At 37.2% G+C, this 19,045-nt stretch overlaps 1 protein-coding gene across 6 annotated transcripts in view; it reads right to left on the bottom strand.

Moving 5' to 3' along the window:
- RIMBP2 (RIMS binding protein 2) overlaps positions 1-19,045 on the bottom strand; it is a 134,715-nt gene that overhangs the window by 42,100 nt on the left and 73,570 nt on the right. For all 6 annotated transcript variants that reach the window (XM_051633808.1, XM_051633810.1, XM_051633811.1 and 3 more), the window contains 3 exons: positions 15,818-15,907; positions 10,726-10,848; positions 3,156-3,260 (listed from right to left, as the gene is read on the bottom strand). In XM_051633808.1, coding sequence (XP_051489768.1) covers positions 3,156-3,260; positions 10,726-10,848; positions 15,818-15,907 — 318 coding nt within the window. The remainder of the gene's footprint in view (positions 1-3,155; positions 3,261-10,725; positions 10,849-15,817; positions 15,908-19,045) is intronic.

The raw sequence follows: 19,045 nt of genomic DNA, 5'->3' as shown, positions 1-19,045 counted from the left end.
AAGTCACTGAAATAACTCCTTTTTTTAGGAGACTGAATCTCACTGAAATAGCATTGATATTGTTGGACCAAGGTAAGCAGCACGCTCAACACATCAGAAGTATCTCTGAAACCCTCTAAATTAAAACTGAAAAATGAGCTTGTTATTCTGCAGTGAAGGAGGTTTACAGTGTAGAAACCTATCCTACCTGCCAGGAGAAAGCAACACAAAAATTAAGCTAATTCTTTACATGCAGCAACAGTATGTATCATTTAAGTAAACAGCTCACAAAACACTTCAAGGCAACCACAAGGAAGGCTGTCTGTAAACAGGAGTGGGACATTTAGGGTGCATCAACCGAGTCAAAGAAGAAAAGAGCAAATCCATAAGAGCAGAAAAGTGTATTTTATGTAGCTCGGAAATTCAGTTATCAATGCTATTTGGAAAAATTCTAAACCTTAGAAACAAACAAAAAATATCACTCAGTAACTTCATGTTTTCCTCTTTGTATTTCCATTAAAGTTTTCACTATCTTCTTTTTTCAAGCTTGCCCAAGATAAGCAAAACTTTTTATTAACCATAGTATCAGGCTAATAGCAGAGTGATGCACTAACTTTGTGTCTTAGCTCTTTATTACTGTAACCCAAAGACCATATTTTGACCATTCCTCATAAGAAAAAAGTCTTCAAACACTCTAATTTAGCAGAGTGCAGCATCCCACAGGCTTCCTAATTTAATGGGCCAGATTCTCCCATGATGGTCACTGACACAGCTATGTTAATTTCATTTTCCTCCTCTATGAGGGCTACTCTGTTACTGGTTTCAATGGAAGTCACAAAAGAAAACATACACCCAAACCATACTTCACTGTCATAAAGCTTCCTTTGGTCCTGCAAGGATAGTAATATTTCTTCCTGTAGTATAGTAATAAGTCATATTGCTAGCACCTGATAAAATATTGGCTCCACTAGCATTAGCAAACATATGATGACAGGTAATAGAAAGCATTGTGTTATCCATCATTACAAGTTTAATAACATCTACCTGGAATACGAGTTCTTGACAAATGATTAGAAAACCTGCATCGCTATCTCTCCTTTACATCAAACTGTCTTTTATTAAGGCTTTCTTAGAGAAGAAGACCATCTGATTCCCTATCAACACAAAACCTTGATGAAAAATATAATATTCTTCCATTCAGGATGAAAATCTCACTAGTCTGTCCATATATTAAAAACACAGTGAATTGTTACTTTCAGTATCAAAACATTATAGCAAATCATCAGATTGTACCAGCAACTCGCTGTGTTTTTAAAGTGAATATTTCTGTGGTTCATCAGCAAATTTACAACAGGAACAAGATATGCTGTGAAATGTCATCCTGTTAGTGCCTGGAGTTACAACTTTCATGTCAAGGTACTTTTCAAGTAATTAGATGGCTCTAATAAAAAAAATGGAAGAAAGAATTTAACACAGAAGTACTAGGCACACATTGGGAGGTCAGCTTTGGATGAAGTGTAAGCCAGCAATTCTTCTGTAAAGGAAGGAAAATGCTATCGTTGCTCAGGCAAAATATTTATTTTAATTGTTTTCCTGACAATATACACTGCATTATAATGTTGAAAAAGAGATGAGTTGTATACCAGCAGTCTAGAGGCTAAGGCAGGACAAATTAAACTGTGCTCATCTCCACTACCTTGTCTAGAGAAGTACAGGGAGCTTGGGTATCTCTCTTCAAGGTAGAGCACTGCACCATATAGACATTTCCCCCCCAAATCTTTCAATGTTTTGAATACTTTCACTCTTCCACCCACAAAGTGTATCAGTCTGGTCTTCATTCTTATCCTGTAGCATTAATATTAGCTTTACAGAAGCAGCTAAGTATCTCAAGCAAGCTGGGATCCCAACATGTCACAATGGAAAGGAAGCTGAGCTTGGAAAATCAAAATATATACATAAATAAGCCCTTGTTTGTGCTTGACGTCTGTCATGCTATAGGTTAGCAAAAATAATTGTAGAGATTTGTATCCTGTTGCCAACCTGCAACAAAGAGACCCATGTAAAGTGGATTTATTAGAAGAATGTAACAAAAAAAATAACAAGAAGAAAATGTTTCTTCAATTCTTTTGCCAAGAAATTTAAGTGCAAAATGTATGTATAAGTTCAAATAATAACATATACTATATTAAAATAACTAGAAATGGCATTTTGAAATACCCCCAAATAGATTAATTGTGAAAGGCTAAAAGAAAATTAAATGGAAGATTTAATTTGGTCAAGTGAAGCTTTTGATGTCAAGCAATCTATATTTAGATACATCTTTTTATTCTTCTGAGAATGCCTCTCCATGCCAATTCTCTACCAAATTATCATTATCATTATTATTTCTGTGTTTTGATCTAGTCAAGCAATTGGAAAAATCAACATTAGTATTGAAACAATTGGAGTGATTTTGTTAAGACTGAAATTCTATACCATGTTTATTTATATTACAATGAATACTGAAAAGTTGCTATGTGAAAAAAAGAGTCTGAAAGTGAATTAGAGAGCAGGCTGGAAAATGAGGTACTTAACTGCTTAGTTTGTGAAAAAGAAGATAACTGTCATATGCAAGTACTTCAACAAGGACTTACTTTAATCAAATTTAGTGGAGAAAGGTAGTACTAATTGCCAGTGTCTGGAAGAGGAAGCCAAAGAAATTCTAACAAAACATTAACATGTCAGTGAGAATTATTAACTGTTCCCCAAAACTCTAAAGGAAATAGTGGATTCCCCATATTTTGATTACCATGAAATTAAGACTGAATTCCTGCCTGACCTTTAATGAATACACAAAAACTGCTGAGCCGAATACAGCAGGAAGCAATGAAAATACAAAGGAAATGCATCTATTTGCTTCCCTTTTCTCCAAATTGGAAAATGCTAGGACTTACATGTGCTGGTCAGGTTAATTTTCATTGGCATAAACATCTATAAATCAATTAGTACAGTCAGGTAAATCCAACAGTAAATATCCACTTGTTACACCTGCATCAGCAATCATGCAGAACAGTCCAGAACAGCAACCAGTTTCGCAGTTGTGGTTTAAGTTCCTTTAAACCAGGAGCTGTGTTTCATGCCCTGTGCTCCATCACTGCAATTTGCTGTTTGACCTGACTTTCCCTTTCTCCACTTACCTTCTGCAGGAGCTCGATTTCCTGCTGTTTGGCGTTGAGGACAGCCAGGGCTTGCTCATGCTCCAACTCCAGCTGTTGCCGCCGTTCAGCAGCCTCTCGCATATGCTGTTCCAAAGGAAGCAGAAAAACTAATCAGAAGACTCCAACAAACTCCACCTGCAGCCAAACACGCTGCCATTCCCAGCCATACAGATGTTCATCTCAGCAAAAAAGCTCTCTGGTATCACTGATAGGCAAGATGGAGACGGGATAGGATTTTAATTTAGTCAGTACTTAGGGCATATTTCCAATGCTAAACTAAGGCATTTCAACAGCTATCTCCTCTAGAATATATGACTGTCACTGCCAACAACGTGCTGTCTGAGATGCATAAGAGAACAGTACCCATTTTATCCTTCAGCCACACATTTTTAAGTGGCATTGTGCTGAAAAATTAAAGCTTGGGAAAAAATTAGCTTGACAATTCCCTAAATGCCTCTTTATCTAGGATATGGTTTTGTAATTTGTGTTGCAAATGATGACCCCAAAAAATAGCTTACATTTGCTAATGTCTGCCTTTTATTTATAGTAAATTAAAGCAAAATTAACACAGGGGGAGTTGGACAATAGTGACTATACAGTACTCAAAAACAACTTTTGAAGTACAGTTGCTGCTAATGATCCAAAGCAATATGAAAAAGTTCTTGAGAAGAGCACAAGCTGAACAATGTCAAGATACTCTTCGCAGATAGAAATCTTTTTCATTACAGGTTAATATTATTCTCCCAATATCATTATAACTTCCAAACACCTTGTTAATAAATGGGAGTTAAGAAAGATCTCTTTATAGATTTAGATCACTTCTCTGGTGAAACTGGTATTAAAGATTTTTATTTTCCAAATTTCATATTATTCCCATACTACTCTCAGAGCAGAGGCACAATGTCTTATCTGCAGCACCATGAGTTATTACATGAGTTATTAGGAACCAGTACTTGGAAACACAAATACATGGCTAAAATTGACAAGAACAGCAAAAATCTCTCTTATTGTGTACAAGAGAAAAATTTTTATCAAGCATATTGCTAACTTTTAATGAGCTGCTATTCTCTGCTACTTGTTACTCATAACAAAAAGGGACAGTACAGTGAGGCTGACTTCTCTCAATCTGGATATGTTTCCAAAGGAAACAGAAATGTCTCCAACGCTTCATTTGGCCTCTGCGTGGGATTTATTTTCATTTGAAGTGTTGATTAAAAACAACAACAAAATAAAAGATTTTTCCAATTCATCAGTTTTGACTGTCAACTATGGCTTGTTTTCTACAAGTTTTGTGAGGATTCAGTGTTTTGACTAGACATTTCCAAACTGTGCATATTGTACAAGTTAAATTGATTTGTTAATGGATAGTATCTATTCTCAGTATTTAATAAGTACCAAAATAATGGTTCTGATTCTCATCTTATCTGAACAAACATAACTTATTTTGCTAACTAGTATTACTTGTGATTGAAGTTAGCATGAAGCTACATTTAATGAGCTCAGCAGCTTCCATCAAGACTTAATATAAAACTTGACACTGATGGAGCACCAGCACATTTCTTATATTCAGAAAATGATGAGGCATCAACTCATTTGCACATTTTTGGTTAAAAACTTTATCAGAAAAAAGCCAAAGATCTCTTTTCACTCTATCAGTATTTAGTACCAGACTTGGTACAGCATATTTTGATACCGTTCTTACTGCTTTTACAAAAGCTACTACAGAACATTTCCAGTCCTTTGCAGAGATCAATAAATAATTAATACTGTGACCAGAGAGTGTATCTACAAAATGTAATGAAGAAACAGACTGTGATACATGATCTGTGATTCTCTCCAGCTTTTAATTTGTTACCTAAAATACGTATTTAATGATCTCTAGTTCACAGATTTATAGGTCAGAAAAGACCATTTTGTCATCAATGTTAACCTAAAAGTATCTTTCAGTTATTTTAGTACTGTCATGATCTACTTACTGTTGAAAGCAGAATGGATCTCTTCACCCCAGTATTGTCCCTCCCCTAGCACAGCAATTAAATCTCCCCCAAACCAGATGCAATTCCTTCTCTCCCATCCTGCTCACAAATTGGTCTGTCTGCAAATCAGTTCTGTGTATCTGCACATCAGCTGTTGCAATTTCTTCTTCCAAGTCTGAGCGGAATATAGGTTAGGACAGTGGAGGAGGACTGCAGAGATCACTAGAAGATCAGCAAGGAGAAAGCTCTGAGCAGCTGAATTCTTTCTGCATCTCCTTTCAGGACTGACTTCCACAATGATCATGTTGCCACAGTTTGTGTAGGTGGTGGCAATCCATTCGTCCAACCTGTTCCTGTCCTTAATGTGAGGCAGGTAAGAATTTTCTAAACATGTACATTTGCACTTTATTATTTCCATACTTTTTAGAGGTCCTAATAATGTGACTATGTCAGAAAGCAAACCCACATTTAAAGAGCATAGAAAAAAACACAGGAAGAATTTAATACTTCAAAACAATTTGCAAATAATATTCTGTCCTTCCAATAAAGTATGAAGAAGTAACCTATTGAGTGTATCTTTCAGATCAAAGGCAACAATCCTGCTACACAGCAGAGAATAAGCTGGGGACTTTGTGCATATCTCAGTTTTCTTTCAAACTATAGAGCTACACAGCTGTATTGTATAAACTGTTTCTGATATAGCCCTTAAGGGACCTGCTCAAACAGTTCTTGTTTTTGAAGCTTCTTCATGGGCAGCAGGGGGATTTGACAATGAATAACTCACCCTGGCCTCAACCGCTTCCATGGATACACTGTATTACCTACAGCTGCAAACAAAACAAAGAAACACATTCTTGTCTAAAGCAGTGACTTTTCAGTTGGTAACAGTTGCAGTAACTGTCCAGCTGGTTAATGCTGGAATAAACTCAAATGGCTTTCAAATATTAAAGTCTTGTTTATGAGGCAGAACTCATACATGATGCTGAATGGGGAGCAAATTTAATTCTCACCCAAGTTCTTTGATCAAAGGACTTGTCATCTGCACTTGCAGATGGGTGGGCACCATTACAGTGGAATGAATGGGAAAAGCTGGCTGAATACAACAGAAAATCAGAACTGTTCCAGTGAGAGGCACTGTCAAGATTCTCAGAAGTTAGCTAATTCAGCAGTTCTTAATCTTCCTTTTTGTGTTTTGTTGATGTATCCTGAATTTCTCAAAAGATAAAGTGAGTTTCTCTTTTGGCAAGGAAACTAGGCTATTTCTCAAAAGTTTCCAATGGTTGGAAAGCTGCAAGCCATTATTTCAAACTAATTTCCCAAGCATATGAGGATACACATGAAATACACAATTAACTACATCTGCTTGGACATGGTGTAATGCTAAAAAGGAGATTTAGTGTTTCAAGTCTGTTCAAGGTACCCTGCCAGCTCAGAAGTGTTCTCTTCAAGGGACAGAACTACCGAACATGAAAACACAGGGTTTCTATATCCACCAGTTTTTGTTTCAGTGAAAGAAAACTTCGGATTGAGTTTGTAAGCAGAACTGCAAGATTTAAAGAATGTTTCTCCCACATGCATTAGCTGTATTACTTCAGTAGAAGTTAAGTAAAATCATTCAAATAACCAGATTCAGCTCTTCTACAGAAGAAATTTGAAGGAATCATTAAGTCAAATGCCAGCAGGTAACCTTACTAAGCAGTTGAGAAATGAACACTGTTTGCTATGATCAAATAAGAAAGTAGATTCTTTAATTTTTTTAAAGTAAAACACAGTCCATCCATCACTAGAGGAGTTTAAAGTGCTCAAAAGCATACAAGCCTAGCAAAAGCACTATCTGAACGGAGAAAGAGAAAAGTGTTTTATTGCTCATGAAAGTGGGGCTTTTTTCAGCAGCAAAGAAGTCCAGACAATAACAATTTGTATTTTGATTTGATGAAATGAAAATTAATGCCAATTTACTTACAATGAAGTTTAATCCTCAGCTGTTTTATGAGCCATGAATTCACAGTTCATTTCTTTTTTAGACTTTTTTCCTCTTATCTTTCTACTATGTGCTCTTTAAAGTGAATTTCTGCAGTTATCAAGCTGGAATCCCAATCACTATACAGAGCACAGCCAAAATAATATCTCTTGAAATAGCTTCTAGGTGCTGATTCTACTTGCACATGACTCACAGAAAATAGCAAATTAGTGATAAAGTTCTGTGGAACTGTCTGCTTTGTATTCCACAGAAGGAATGAACTAACAGAAAAAGAAAATTATCTTTCACTGCTAGAGAAAAACTTCCTACTTGTTCCTAGGGAAAGTAGTATTAGTCTAAAGACAGATAATTGCATCACTCTTCTTTTTAATTAAGCAGTTTAATTTTCCTTTCCCAGCACAACTATTTCTTACTTGCACATATCTCCAGATTTATGCTATCAGTGCTACCTATTGACTGGTAAATAGGACACTGACAATTCACTGCACAACAATATGTTTAACAGTTGACTTCCCTTTGGCATTGCCTAGTGTGTGATTTCAACAGCTCATGTTTTCAGAAGCTGCTGAAATAAATTGGTTTATCAAGCAGTCAGCTTACTTTTGAAAACCCCACAGTCTTTTGGAGGCTGAGCAAGAATGATGTAACTTATAAACCCCTTTTGTTTCCATCTGTAGCTGGAAAACCTTCTCCTCACCTCTTGAGTACTATCAAATAAAGCTTGAAAGTGGGTTTCAACAGAATATTTACCAGAGTAACAAACAAAAATAAAATCTCTTCTCAAGATTCAGACAGGTAGCCATTTTCATCACTACAACCATCTCCAAAAGCCCAGATCTATTCTGATGCAGCCAACAGCAAAACTACTTTTCCTCTTTTAGAGACAGTCTGATGCAAGTCAAGATCATTTATAAATAAAAATTTAAATAAGTGATTGTACTTAAGATAAGCATTGGCTGAAGCCACTTAGCATTATTAAAACATTTTGCCAACCAATGTCTTCCTTGGAGTTTTAAATCTCAGACCACTAATTTTCATTTCCATCTCCTCCTACTCCCAGGGTATCAATCCCATTTTAATTGCCACTTCAGTGGTTAGAGAAAGTATAACCTCCAGCTTGAGAAGATGAAAAATAAGCAGCTTTTTGGCAGTCTGTCAGAAAAGTTTCAGCACTGAATTGATGCTCCATTCTAACCAGACACTTGGATCCTTCATTTTATGAATGGTCTGAAGTACAGACAAGTATTTAAAAGTGTTTTCTCTCTCAAGAATTCTCACCACAGTCCTCACCAGTGCAGTCCCTCCACTCTTGTAAACCGCTGTACCTGCATGACTTTATGGGGGTTTATTATTTTGTTTTAATAATCTTAGATGCTTAACCCTCTTCAAGACATGATTTGGTGCCAGTTTCCCACAACACGATTTCCGTATTTTCTACAACTAAGAAAACCTAGGAGCAGCAGTCCATTCAAACCAGTTTGTGTTTCTATCATTCGTATGCTTCCTTCCACTGGCTGCCTCTTTCCCATCAAAATAGACACCAGCTCAGTGTCTGTAAGGGACATTTATCCATTACTCCTGATCCACCTACCAGGTTTGGCTTATCAAGTTACTGTCTTCCATTTTTATTTAATCAATGACACTTTGGGAACTTAGCTGTTTCCTAGCAAAGCACTGTTTCCTTCCCACCGCTATAACTTTTTTTTGCACTTTATTTCAACATACACAAATTATTGCCCCTTTGAATTAACTTATAAGTAATAATCTCTTTCTTGATTCCATTTTCCAACTGAATTTTACTCTTACTCTACCCACCATCTCAGCTAGATCTTGTCTCTGCTAGATTCACCTGGTGAATCCCACTATTTCATAGCATCAATTTGTCCCATGGCATTATACACAATAACTAGGAACAGAAGCAGGACAACATTTTCCATTAAACAGGGAAACCTCCATTGAAGAATAAACTTCTTATTCAAAACGCACTACTGAATTTTTCTAAGTTGAAAAGGAAGCAGCAAATTGATGACATTAAAACAACTGTGTATCTGGAAAACAAACATGGCTAGATACCAGCATGCTAAGCTTCCCTTGAAACCTATTAAAAGAAAGGCGGTTATGAACCAAACTGTCGTGGTTTGGGCCTAAAACGACAAGAACCAACCACGTGGCCGCTCACTCAACACCCCCCACCCAGACTGGGTCGGGGAGGACAAAGGCCAACCAGAAGCTCGTGGGTCAAGACAAAGGAAAAGGAGGGTTAGCTCATCATTTACAGTCCGGGGCAAAACAGACTCAACTTGGGGAGAAATAATAACTGAAATTAACACTAATCGAATGCACACAGGACACAAACAACACAAAGAGCAGGGCTTACATACGTTGCCCCCACTCCTCCCTTCTCCCTCGGCCCAAATTACTTTGTTCCCGATTTCTCTCCCTCCTTCCCCAAGAGGCACACGGCATGGGGTTTAGTCAGTTCACAGTCTGTTGTTTCCTGCAGCTCCTTCCTCCTCGGGGAGAAGGTTTCCTTACAGTCGTCCCTTGCTTCCCCGGGGGGTCCTTCCCATGGGAGAGTCCTCCATCAACCTCTCCTCCGCGAGCCCTTCCCAGGAGGTGCAGTCCCTGCGGAGCTGCTCCAGCGCGGGCTGCCCTCGGGAACAGGCACCTCCCCTGGCGCGCGGTCCTTCACAGCTGCAGATCCAAGTCCACTGGCAGCAAATGCTCCTGGCGCCTCCAGGGAATGTTCCACCACGTCCCTCCATGAATGGAGGGGGACAGCTGCCGTCTTGCCATAGGTTGCAGGGGAACTTCTGCTCGAGCACCTCCTTCCCCTTCTTCCTCACAAACCTCGGGATCTTCACCCCGGCACTGCAGTCACCTCTCCAGCACAGCTTTCTCCCTGATTGCTCTCTCTTCAGGTCTTTTATCAGCTCTTGCATATGTTAATCGCAAAGACGCATCTATTGTCTCTCTAATGACTCCGGCCTCGGCCACCTGAGCAGGAGGAGCTTTTAGTAGCTTCTTACAGGAGCCATCCCTGGGACCCCTCCCCTACTACCGAAGCCATGCCAGAACCAAACCAGCACACAAACAACAATTATTTCTATATAAGATCTCTCTAATAAAACAATAGCACGTTTTGTAACCCTGTCCTGACAATGGGATACACTCTGCACAGGCAATACAAGCTGGAACCAGCAGCTTGTTTCACAGTAACATTTTGCATCAAGTCAGAGTGGCAGACAGAGCCCTCTCTAAAGTAAAATATCTCGGCAGTTGTTGATTCTTCCTTCATCAGCATAGTCACTTTTCAGCCTTTTCTTCTCATCTTGACCTTACTCCAGTAACTGTACAGTGAAAACCTACATCCCATCACTTACAAAGTATCAGATAAAGAACTCCTCCAATGGTTTGACATCACCTTGTAGGTACTTGGTTCACTGAATTCCATTTTATCATAACTAACAGGGGCATTAAATCCCCTAGTTTGCAATGCACTTAAGCTTCTGTGACTCTCTGAATGAACATCAGGAACATTCAACAAGCAACAGAAGTATTTGATCATTGAGTTCTACAGCATTATACATACCTTTAGGACCTGCTCTAAGTTCTCCAGCTTGGCTTGGAGCTGGTGTTTTCCCTTTAAAGCCAAATCTCTTTCTTTGGTCACTCTGAGAAGGGTTTCTCTAAGATGGTCATAGTCTGCTTTTATCTAGAAAAATTAAAATGTTATTATTGCCCAAACAGCTAATTAGTAAAGGGAAAACTATACATGACACAAACATTTCTGCATGTTAAAATCGAGGAGAAAAAAGTTCAAAGACAATATGAAAGAAGCATAAAAAATGGAAGGGAATGTTCAATGAGGAAATCGTGTTCGTTCATACATGTATGCACTTTTTCTTTCAACAAGGACCACTATCTGGCAACCAAACAGTAGTTATGCATAAGTTAAAGAAATACACTATGTAGTGCACAAAATAAATTGCAATCAAGCAATTCCTATTTCTCTGGATTTCATAGGCAGGAGACAGTAAAAAAAGGCAGAGATCTAATGTATATATAGAAATACATAACTCACGTGTACATTTTTGTGGACTATTCTTTAGTGTAGATCAACTTCAGAATAAACTCAATTATACATCATCAGCCTTTGCTAACATTTGAAATCAGTGTCTCTACTATTCAAAAATATGTATTCTTCTGCAACACAACCCTTGCTCTCCCTTAAAATGTTTACACAGAGGTTTCTGAAGGATCAGATACTCACCAAGTAGGATTTGTTTTCTAATTTAATTTACTTGGTGCTAGCTTTACCACTTCAGATGACTGTCTTTTTATACAAGGTTTGTGAATCATCAACAATAGTAACTACTTCATAAAGATTCAGACAACAAAAAAGTATAATATTAAACTTTTTTATCCTGCCATAGAAAGTTCTTTCTTCAATTCAGATCAGCTGAAAATTTGATTTCTTATCACTGGAAATTTTATGACTTCATGTCCTGTCTCGATGTATAACAATAGGGTTGCATTTTTTATGTAAAGAATGAAAACCCACCAGCAATAAACACTTGGGTAAAAAGAATACATAACATTCAAGTACTATTTCCACTTCCCATTGATGTTGATAGAAGGTAAGAAAGCAACAGAAAGAGCCATAATATTTTCAGTGAACAGTGTTACAGTGTTTCAAGAAGCATCTGTTTTCCTTTGTTAACTGCAGCAAAGCACAGAAGCACTAACAAGGCTGGCAGGACTGCTGACTAAAGAAAGCAAAGAAGTACAACTTACTGGGATAAGGCATAGGCTTTAATATTGGTGCAGTTCATGTTTCCTTCTAACTTCAGTTCAGGAAGTGACCAGTACTTTTTAATTTTTAATTTTTTTTTTAAATTTAATTAACTGTAATTTCATGGTGTTTTTAAAGAACACATAGCATTAAGCAATCTCTGACTTGCGTATCTCCTGCATATTTTCTGAAATGGTATTTTAGAAACTGATTCAGCCTATTTGCCTTCCGGGTCTTGTTTGTTAACTTGCAAATTTTGCCATGGACCAAACAATCTAAATGGTTGCAGCCAGCCCGTGTATTCCCCTTTGTAAGAGGGCTCTTAAGAGTGCAGTGAACTAGAAAAGACAATGGAAAATAGCACAAATAATGTTTTCCACAAGAACTGATGCAATTATTGTCAACCTCAGGATTTTTTTTCTGTGCACAGATTTTTCTTTTCCTCTTCCCTCATTTCTCTGTAACTTCGGAAACTAATAAACAATGGATTTTCAGAATCTATTAACCTCCTGCATCCTTTGTATTGTATTTCATTGCTCAGGTCAATGTATATTGTTGAAGAATAATCAAGTGGAAAAGGAAGCAATGAGGTATCACCATCAACAATGCAATTTTGTTACTGTGATTCTCAGTTAGCTTACTGAGGAAAAGAACCTTTCCTTGAAACTTACCTATCTCTAAAAGAATTGATACCAACTGAGTATCTTTGTAAAGAATCTCCTAAAACTTACTAGTGATCACAGCCTGAATTTTGGGAACTAGTGAGCACAGTACCTTTCTGCTGTGTTTCTCCCTGCTGCCAGTGGAGGGGCTACCAGCACAAACAGTACCTATCAGGCTGCTAATGTAATTTTGGAAAGAGATGAATCAGAGACAGGCAGAACTGTCGATATTTTACACATCTCAGGATCTTTCATCAAAGCACACACCTAAATCAATTACAGTTTAGGAATACACAAATGCTTCTGATAAACTCTCTACTTTCTCTTTTGGCAGGTCAGATTTCAAAGAAAGTTCTGTGCATATTTTCATTTTGCAAATCTACCAACCATCTTCCTTTTGTTACTGCCAGCAGCAATAACTTATACTGTTTCTACAGGGCATTCTTGCCAGACTTTCTCCTCCAGAGATTTTGTACTGCATAGAATCCTGGTGATACACATTTATATAACCCATAAGGCAGCATAAAACTCGATTCATCTATAATTTACTTTTTTTTGTTTAGACAACATTTGTTCTTAAATGTGAATTTAGTGCTCCCTCCAAGCAGGCTGTTTAAGAACATATGGGATATACATGAACTTGAATTACATACAGAGCACATAAAAAAATCAGTGTTCCCAGTGGCAAAAACAGTTGACCTAAATAGAGTGCTATCATAAATGGATCTAATTGACAAAACAGGGAACATTTTGATCTGTAATGTTCCTCTGTTCAATGCATCAAGCAATTTATTTTTTTTTTCATCCCATACCTTCACACGTACTAAATGTGCCCCCATTTGAGTCAGTTATGAAGGCCAGAACACTGCTAAAGTGTCTTCCACTTCTTGAATACTTAAATAGAAACTTGTTCTTGGACACCAGCACACCCAAAAGGAATCAGCAGTTCATTTAATTGGTGAAAAGCTCCACAGGCCTCATAACCCACCATCTTCCTTTATTCTAGACTTCAGTAACCTGTCAGTGTCTCAAATGACTTGTATTGTTCAGGAAACATTATTCAGAAACTACTAGGAAAATGGTATGATTTCAGGTTTTTTGGAAAGAAATTATAAATGTATAATGTCTGTGCAATTTTTACATAAAAACTCCAGCCCATATGTACTCAGATGAGCAGGAAACAAGTTAGAGCCTAGTGTCATAGCACTTCTATCAACATAGAATCTTTTCACAAGTACATCACTCCAGGAACACAATCTCGTTACTCTGATACAGAGTACCAAAACCAAATCATGTAAGTTAAGTACAATTTTAGCTTTATTCTGTGAATTTAAAGGTGGTAAGTCTCTTACCTACTCCTTTTTAGAGTCAAATTTCAGCAACTACAATGTGCAAATATTAACAGTAGTTTTATCTGTGCTACATAGCAACGCATAAACACTCCTCCATTAGCTTGCATAAAGTTGGCCTGTTTTTCAGCCCAGCTCTCAAGGGTGAAAAAGAATAAATTATTTTAGGCAGGTTTTCCCCTTCAGGGCTGAGCCCTAATTCTGTTAGAATTCTGCTCCAGTCCACACATCCAAAGTTGAATAGTTTCACAGTTTCCAAATAGTAAAATGTAATCTAAGCTGCAGAATGTATTTTCAACCCAGGTAATTCCCTCAGAAAGGTTGTTATGTAAGAAGGAAAACACAAGGTTTGTTAACATTCAAGGTAAATTGCAAAGACTGCATGTTGTTAAAATTATTAAAAGAGACAGGGTGCATTTAAAGCAAGTCTTTGATCCTACTGAGGCTGAGATATTAAATTAATAGCACAGGCATCCAGAATCGTTGCATTGTGCCTTTCACAGTATTTAATATATTTGAAGAAATAAAAAACCATAGTATGATGAATTCTGACACTACAATAGTAGATGTAATTTCAGCACTTAGTGGCTAATGTGTCAAAGGTTGACATTTCACCTTTATATTTTAAATTGCTTTTACTAGCTTTTTCAGTGTACCTCAAGCTCTTCACTATAGTAAGAGACAAACATTACCTACAATAAATCAGTATTAACGACATAGTTCTTCACTTTCTGATAACAAGAGGGACATTTTCAGCATCACCAATGTAGTGAGCCTTCACTGCACTAACACTTCTTGCTTTTCCTATGTCAGCTAGAATATAAAACTGCCTAAGTAAGACTTTCTCTTCATGTACCCCACAAAGTAAAGAATAAAGGTAATGTGTAAACAATGAAGAGAAGAGAAAATCACCAGGGAACTAAGAAATTCTAGACAGATGGATGAATAAAATGAAGTGATATTATGACATACATGGCTTCCTCCTATCATAAAGTATTATTACATGGTCTTTTTATATAAAAACCATTTAGATTCCTCAGCAACAGGAAATTTCAGGTCTGCTTCGATACCAGGTGCTACAGACAAAAAGTAGGGAACATGCCTTGCATTGTCACAGGACTTAATCAGACCTCCTCTGGTTTGGAAATGTAGCAACGGGCTGTGACACACACGTCAGAGATATCACAGCATGCAGCTACCACTCTTTTGCAAGCTTTCAGGATGGGCTTTCATCAGAGAGTTACAGCTCTTCTGATATGAATGAGGTTGCTGAGCAACTCACTTAAGCCTTTAGAAATGCCAGATTGGAGTTTTATTTTTAGCTAAATGTAGCCTGTAAAAGTGGCTGGTTGATGACGTTTCTTTCAGTGAATGCATTTGTGGTGAGGCAGGGCACATCAGCCTCTCTTTCCATGCTAGTCACACCATGCAGCATTGGCCACAGATAAAATCCCATTGTAGTCAGAAATGTATTTTTTTTGTCCCATAACTGGCACAAAAAAGAAGTGAACAAAAATGTTTACTATTAAAACAGTTTTCGTATCAGGACCTGGTATAGCTGAGACTATGCCATGTGCCATGCTACCAGGAAAACAACTGCTAAATACAGTTTTTTACATTTGCTGCTGGGCAAGAACTTTCCAACATTTCACTGAGAAATTTGAAAATGCAAGGAAAAAATGCAGAAAGGTAGAAAGAAAACCTACTATATATTAATTATTTCTATCACTATTTTTCAGAAAAAGAAGAGCATTTGTCAAACAAGTCTTATCAAAGTAACTGAAATGGTCTTTTTACTAAAGCCTAATACCAATTTACAATACTAAGAAAATACTCATTATACGGATTTTTTAAAAATGTATGGGCTTATGATGTTACCTGGTCATACTGCAGTGCTTTTTGGGACACACTTGCATACTGGAGGCTCAGGCGGTTCTTTTCTTGCACAGCATCCTTCAGTTCATTTTCCTAAAACACAAGTAAAGAGTGTTATAGACCACTTATCTCCATTACAGTACATCCTATTAAGTGCTTAAGGAAGCAATGTTTTTGCATTATTTGGTATTAACAAACTATTAAGGGTAATATCAGGCAGAGAGCCAAATGCTGAAGGTGCAGAAGCAGCAGATTAGCTTGCAATTACAGTTGGCTCTGTCGTAAACCCACATGTTTTCAGTAGATGATCTGATTAAAGATGTGCAGGCAAAGACAGATAACCTGACTTGGCAGGCCTGGTGCCTGTAAAATAGTAATAAAAAATCTCCCTGTGGATATAACAAAAGGCCCAGATTTGGCTGCCTCACTTAGAGCTGGAAAGTGAAAGAGACTTAGCTCCCAGCAAAAGGGCAATGCTACCAAACTTAAGTCTTCAGGAGGCATTTTGAGGGCAAAAGCCAAAAACTGGTACTCATGTACACGTTCTTATATTTGCATGCTTCAGTTTACTTATAATTTATAACCATTTGTAATATATGTATACACATTCTAATACAAACATTTTTAGAATCTGGGTAGAGCAACTATGTACTACACTGGCAGGCAAATCAGAAATGCAGCTGGGAGTCAGAAGGTAAGTCACCTATGCATAAAGGTCAAGGTATTAACTGCAGCTTCAGGAACATACTTTTATGTATTTAGACAGCACTATAAGGAGGAAAAAAGGAAAAGTAAATGAAACGCAAATATACAAAGGTCAAACTAGAGGGGTGGAAATGCTTTGTCATGTCACACAAATCAAAATACATGCACCTTAGGAAACAACAGCAACATCCTTTGATATTTCTAACATTTTCTTTTTTTGCACAAGTTCATTCATTAAGGTAGTTGCCTGAAAATAAATCTTACATTCAATTCCTTATGAAAACTGCAATCAGTCATGCTGGGCAATCTGGTACCTTTCCATCCTACTGTGTGCATTATACACTATCTTCTGGAAGCATTGCTTATATTTGCCAAAAACTATACTAAGATGAACAAAACCAGGCCCACTTTTGAATGGTATGAAATAAATTACGATTTTGCACCACTAAGATCCACACAATCGGCAGATTTCTCTAATAATTCTGCTGACACCTTCAGAGAAACTGTTCAAGTAATGCTTTATTACAGTTTCCTTTTAAAATTCTCAATATGGAAAAAAATGTCAGTTTTGAATTTACCAATATCTAAATAAGGAATGTAAATTATCTGATATGTAAATGTTTTCCATACTCCCTGAACCCAAAAACTTCCTATGTTAAGCACAGTTTTCTTCAATTTCAAAACTTGCTACATGCAAGATCCATATTTTGAATAGAAAACTGGCATTTTTGATGAACTAAAAATGTTAAACTAATAACCTAAATTGTTTCCTAAGCTTCATTACCTGACCATTAGACCAAGCGAAGCTTAAATATTTCTACCTAATGGCTACTTGACTAGTATCTAATATCCAAAACTGACTGATAATAACCACTGGGTTCAAAACTTGTAATGTCAGCTAAATAGATATGATCATGTAAATATTTTTTTCTATAGAAAATGCGATTAAAATGTCAGTTTTATAAAATACTTCACACAGAAAAGGCCATTCTGAGTAAGTGCGATTTTATTATATAATTTAATTTCACTGCATTTCTGCCCACACCTGGAATGCCAGTCTGACAGTTGAATTTGAACATTAACAAAGGATAGTGAAAATTAGTTCAGCTTAAGTAATGACATCCTACACCACCACCATCATACAACATCAAAACCTCTCACCTATAGGAAGCTGTTCTCTTGACTAAGCTTTAAGTGCTACTGCACTGAACTAAATTAAGACAACAAACTGCAGAATATTCACAGCCTTCTGACTGCAGATGTACCTATCACCTTGCACATAAGGAGCTCAGCAATTGTAATTTCTCAAGTCTGTTAAATCAACAGTTCAGGGTGCAATTAAAGTGGCAGTCAGGCTCTGAGAGATGTGTCTTGGTTTAGTTGTCAGGGCAAACCAAAACCCAGAGAATAGACTTGCTCTCTATTACTCCCCCCTCACCTTCCCAGAGGAAGATAAAATGGGAATAAGGAAAAGAGACTTTAAGGTTTGTAGTTAAAACTAGAACAGGTTTACTAGAACAGAGAAGGGGTAGGAACATGCGTGGTGGTGTTAAAAATGACAAATACACAAGTATCAATGATTGCTGATCTAAGTGTCTGAAAGTCCCTTATGGCAGAGCCAATTCAGGAAAAGGGTCCAGGACTCTTCCCAGTAAATATTTTTATAACATCAACAAACTGCACTGGACAGTTCCTTGGATATACAAATAAATCATTCCTTCCTATTCATTGATGAAGGTTAATTGTAAAGCATTATGTGCCTATTCTGCACTTTACAAGGTGAAAATAAGATACACCACTTGCTCTGAAGCCCTCTCAACTGCAGGCTTTTGTCAAGCCAGGTTTGACATTGACTTTAATGGATCAATTTGCACTTGTTGCGAATCAATACTGCTCAGCTGAGTTTAATGGAGAACAAGTGACAATGAGTTACCGGGTTTTAATAATGTTATTAAAAGGAATGTGAGCAGAAATGGGGGAGGGAGAGAGAGGGGAAAGGAAAGGCCAGCATCTTTCACACCCTACTTAAATTTTCCAAAATCGAAAAGTTTATGAGAGATGACACAGCAACTGGGCTGGCTCTTAGTTGTATCTGAAGAAAATTTTCTCATGTTATTTGCAAGGATGAATAGAAGTAGGGCAGCAACTATTAGTCTGTAGTTACAGGCCTATTTTTTTTCACTTTTATCTCTGTTCATCATAGTGGCAACTTCTCTCAGTATCCTTTCTCATTCACCAGGATAAAGCCCATCTATGTTCCCCATCACAACAAAATCCTTAAAGATCAATCACCACCTGAAACAGCAGCAGAAATTACTGGCACACCTCTAGCCTGAAAAATACACAGATTGACACCCAGCAACTAGAACTCAGGTGCAAAATTTTCATTTGCAGTATTTGCAGTAAGGATAGAATGTATTTGTATGTATCACCAGCGTGTTTGGAAGAGACATAAGTACATGTACACTTGTAATACTTATATTGCTTGCTCTCAGAAAAAGCATTAAGGGACAAATAATAAATTAC

The sequence above is a fragment of the Apus apus genome, chromosome 16, assembly GCF_020740795.1.
Source record: "Apus apus isolate bApuApu2 chromosome 16, bApuApu2.pri.cur, whole genome shotgun sequence".
NCBI lineage: Eukaryota > Metazoa > Chordata > Aves > Apodiformes > Apodidae > Apus > Apus apus.
This window is presented reverse-complemented; position numbering and strand designations above follow the sequence as displayed.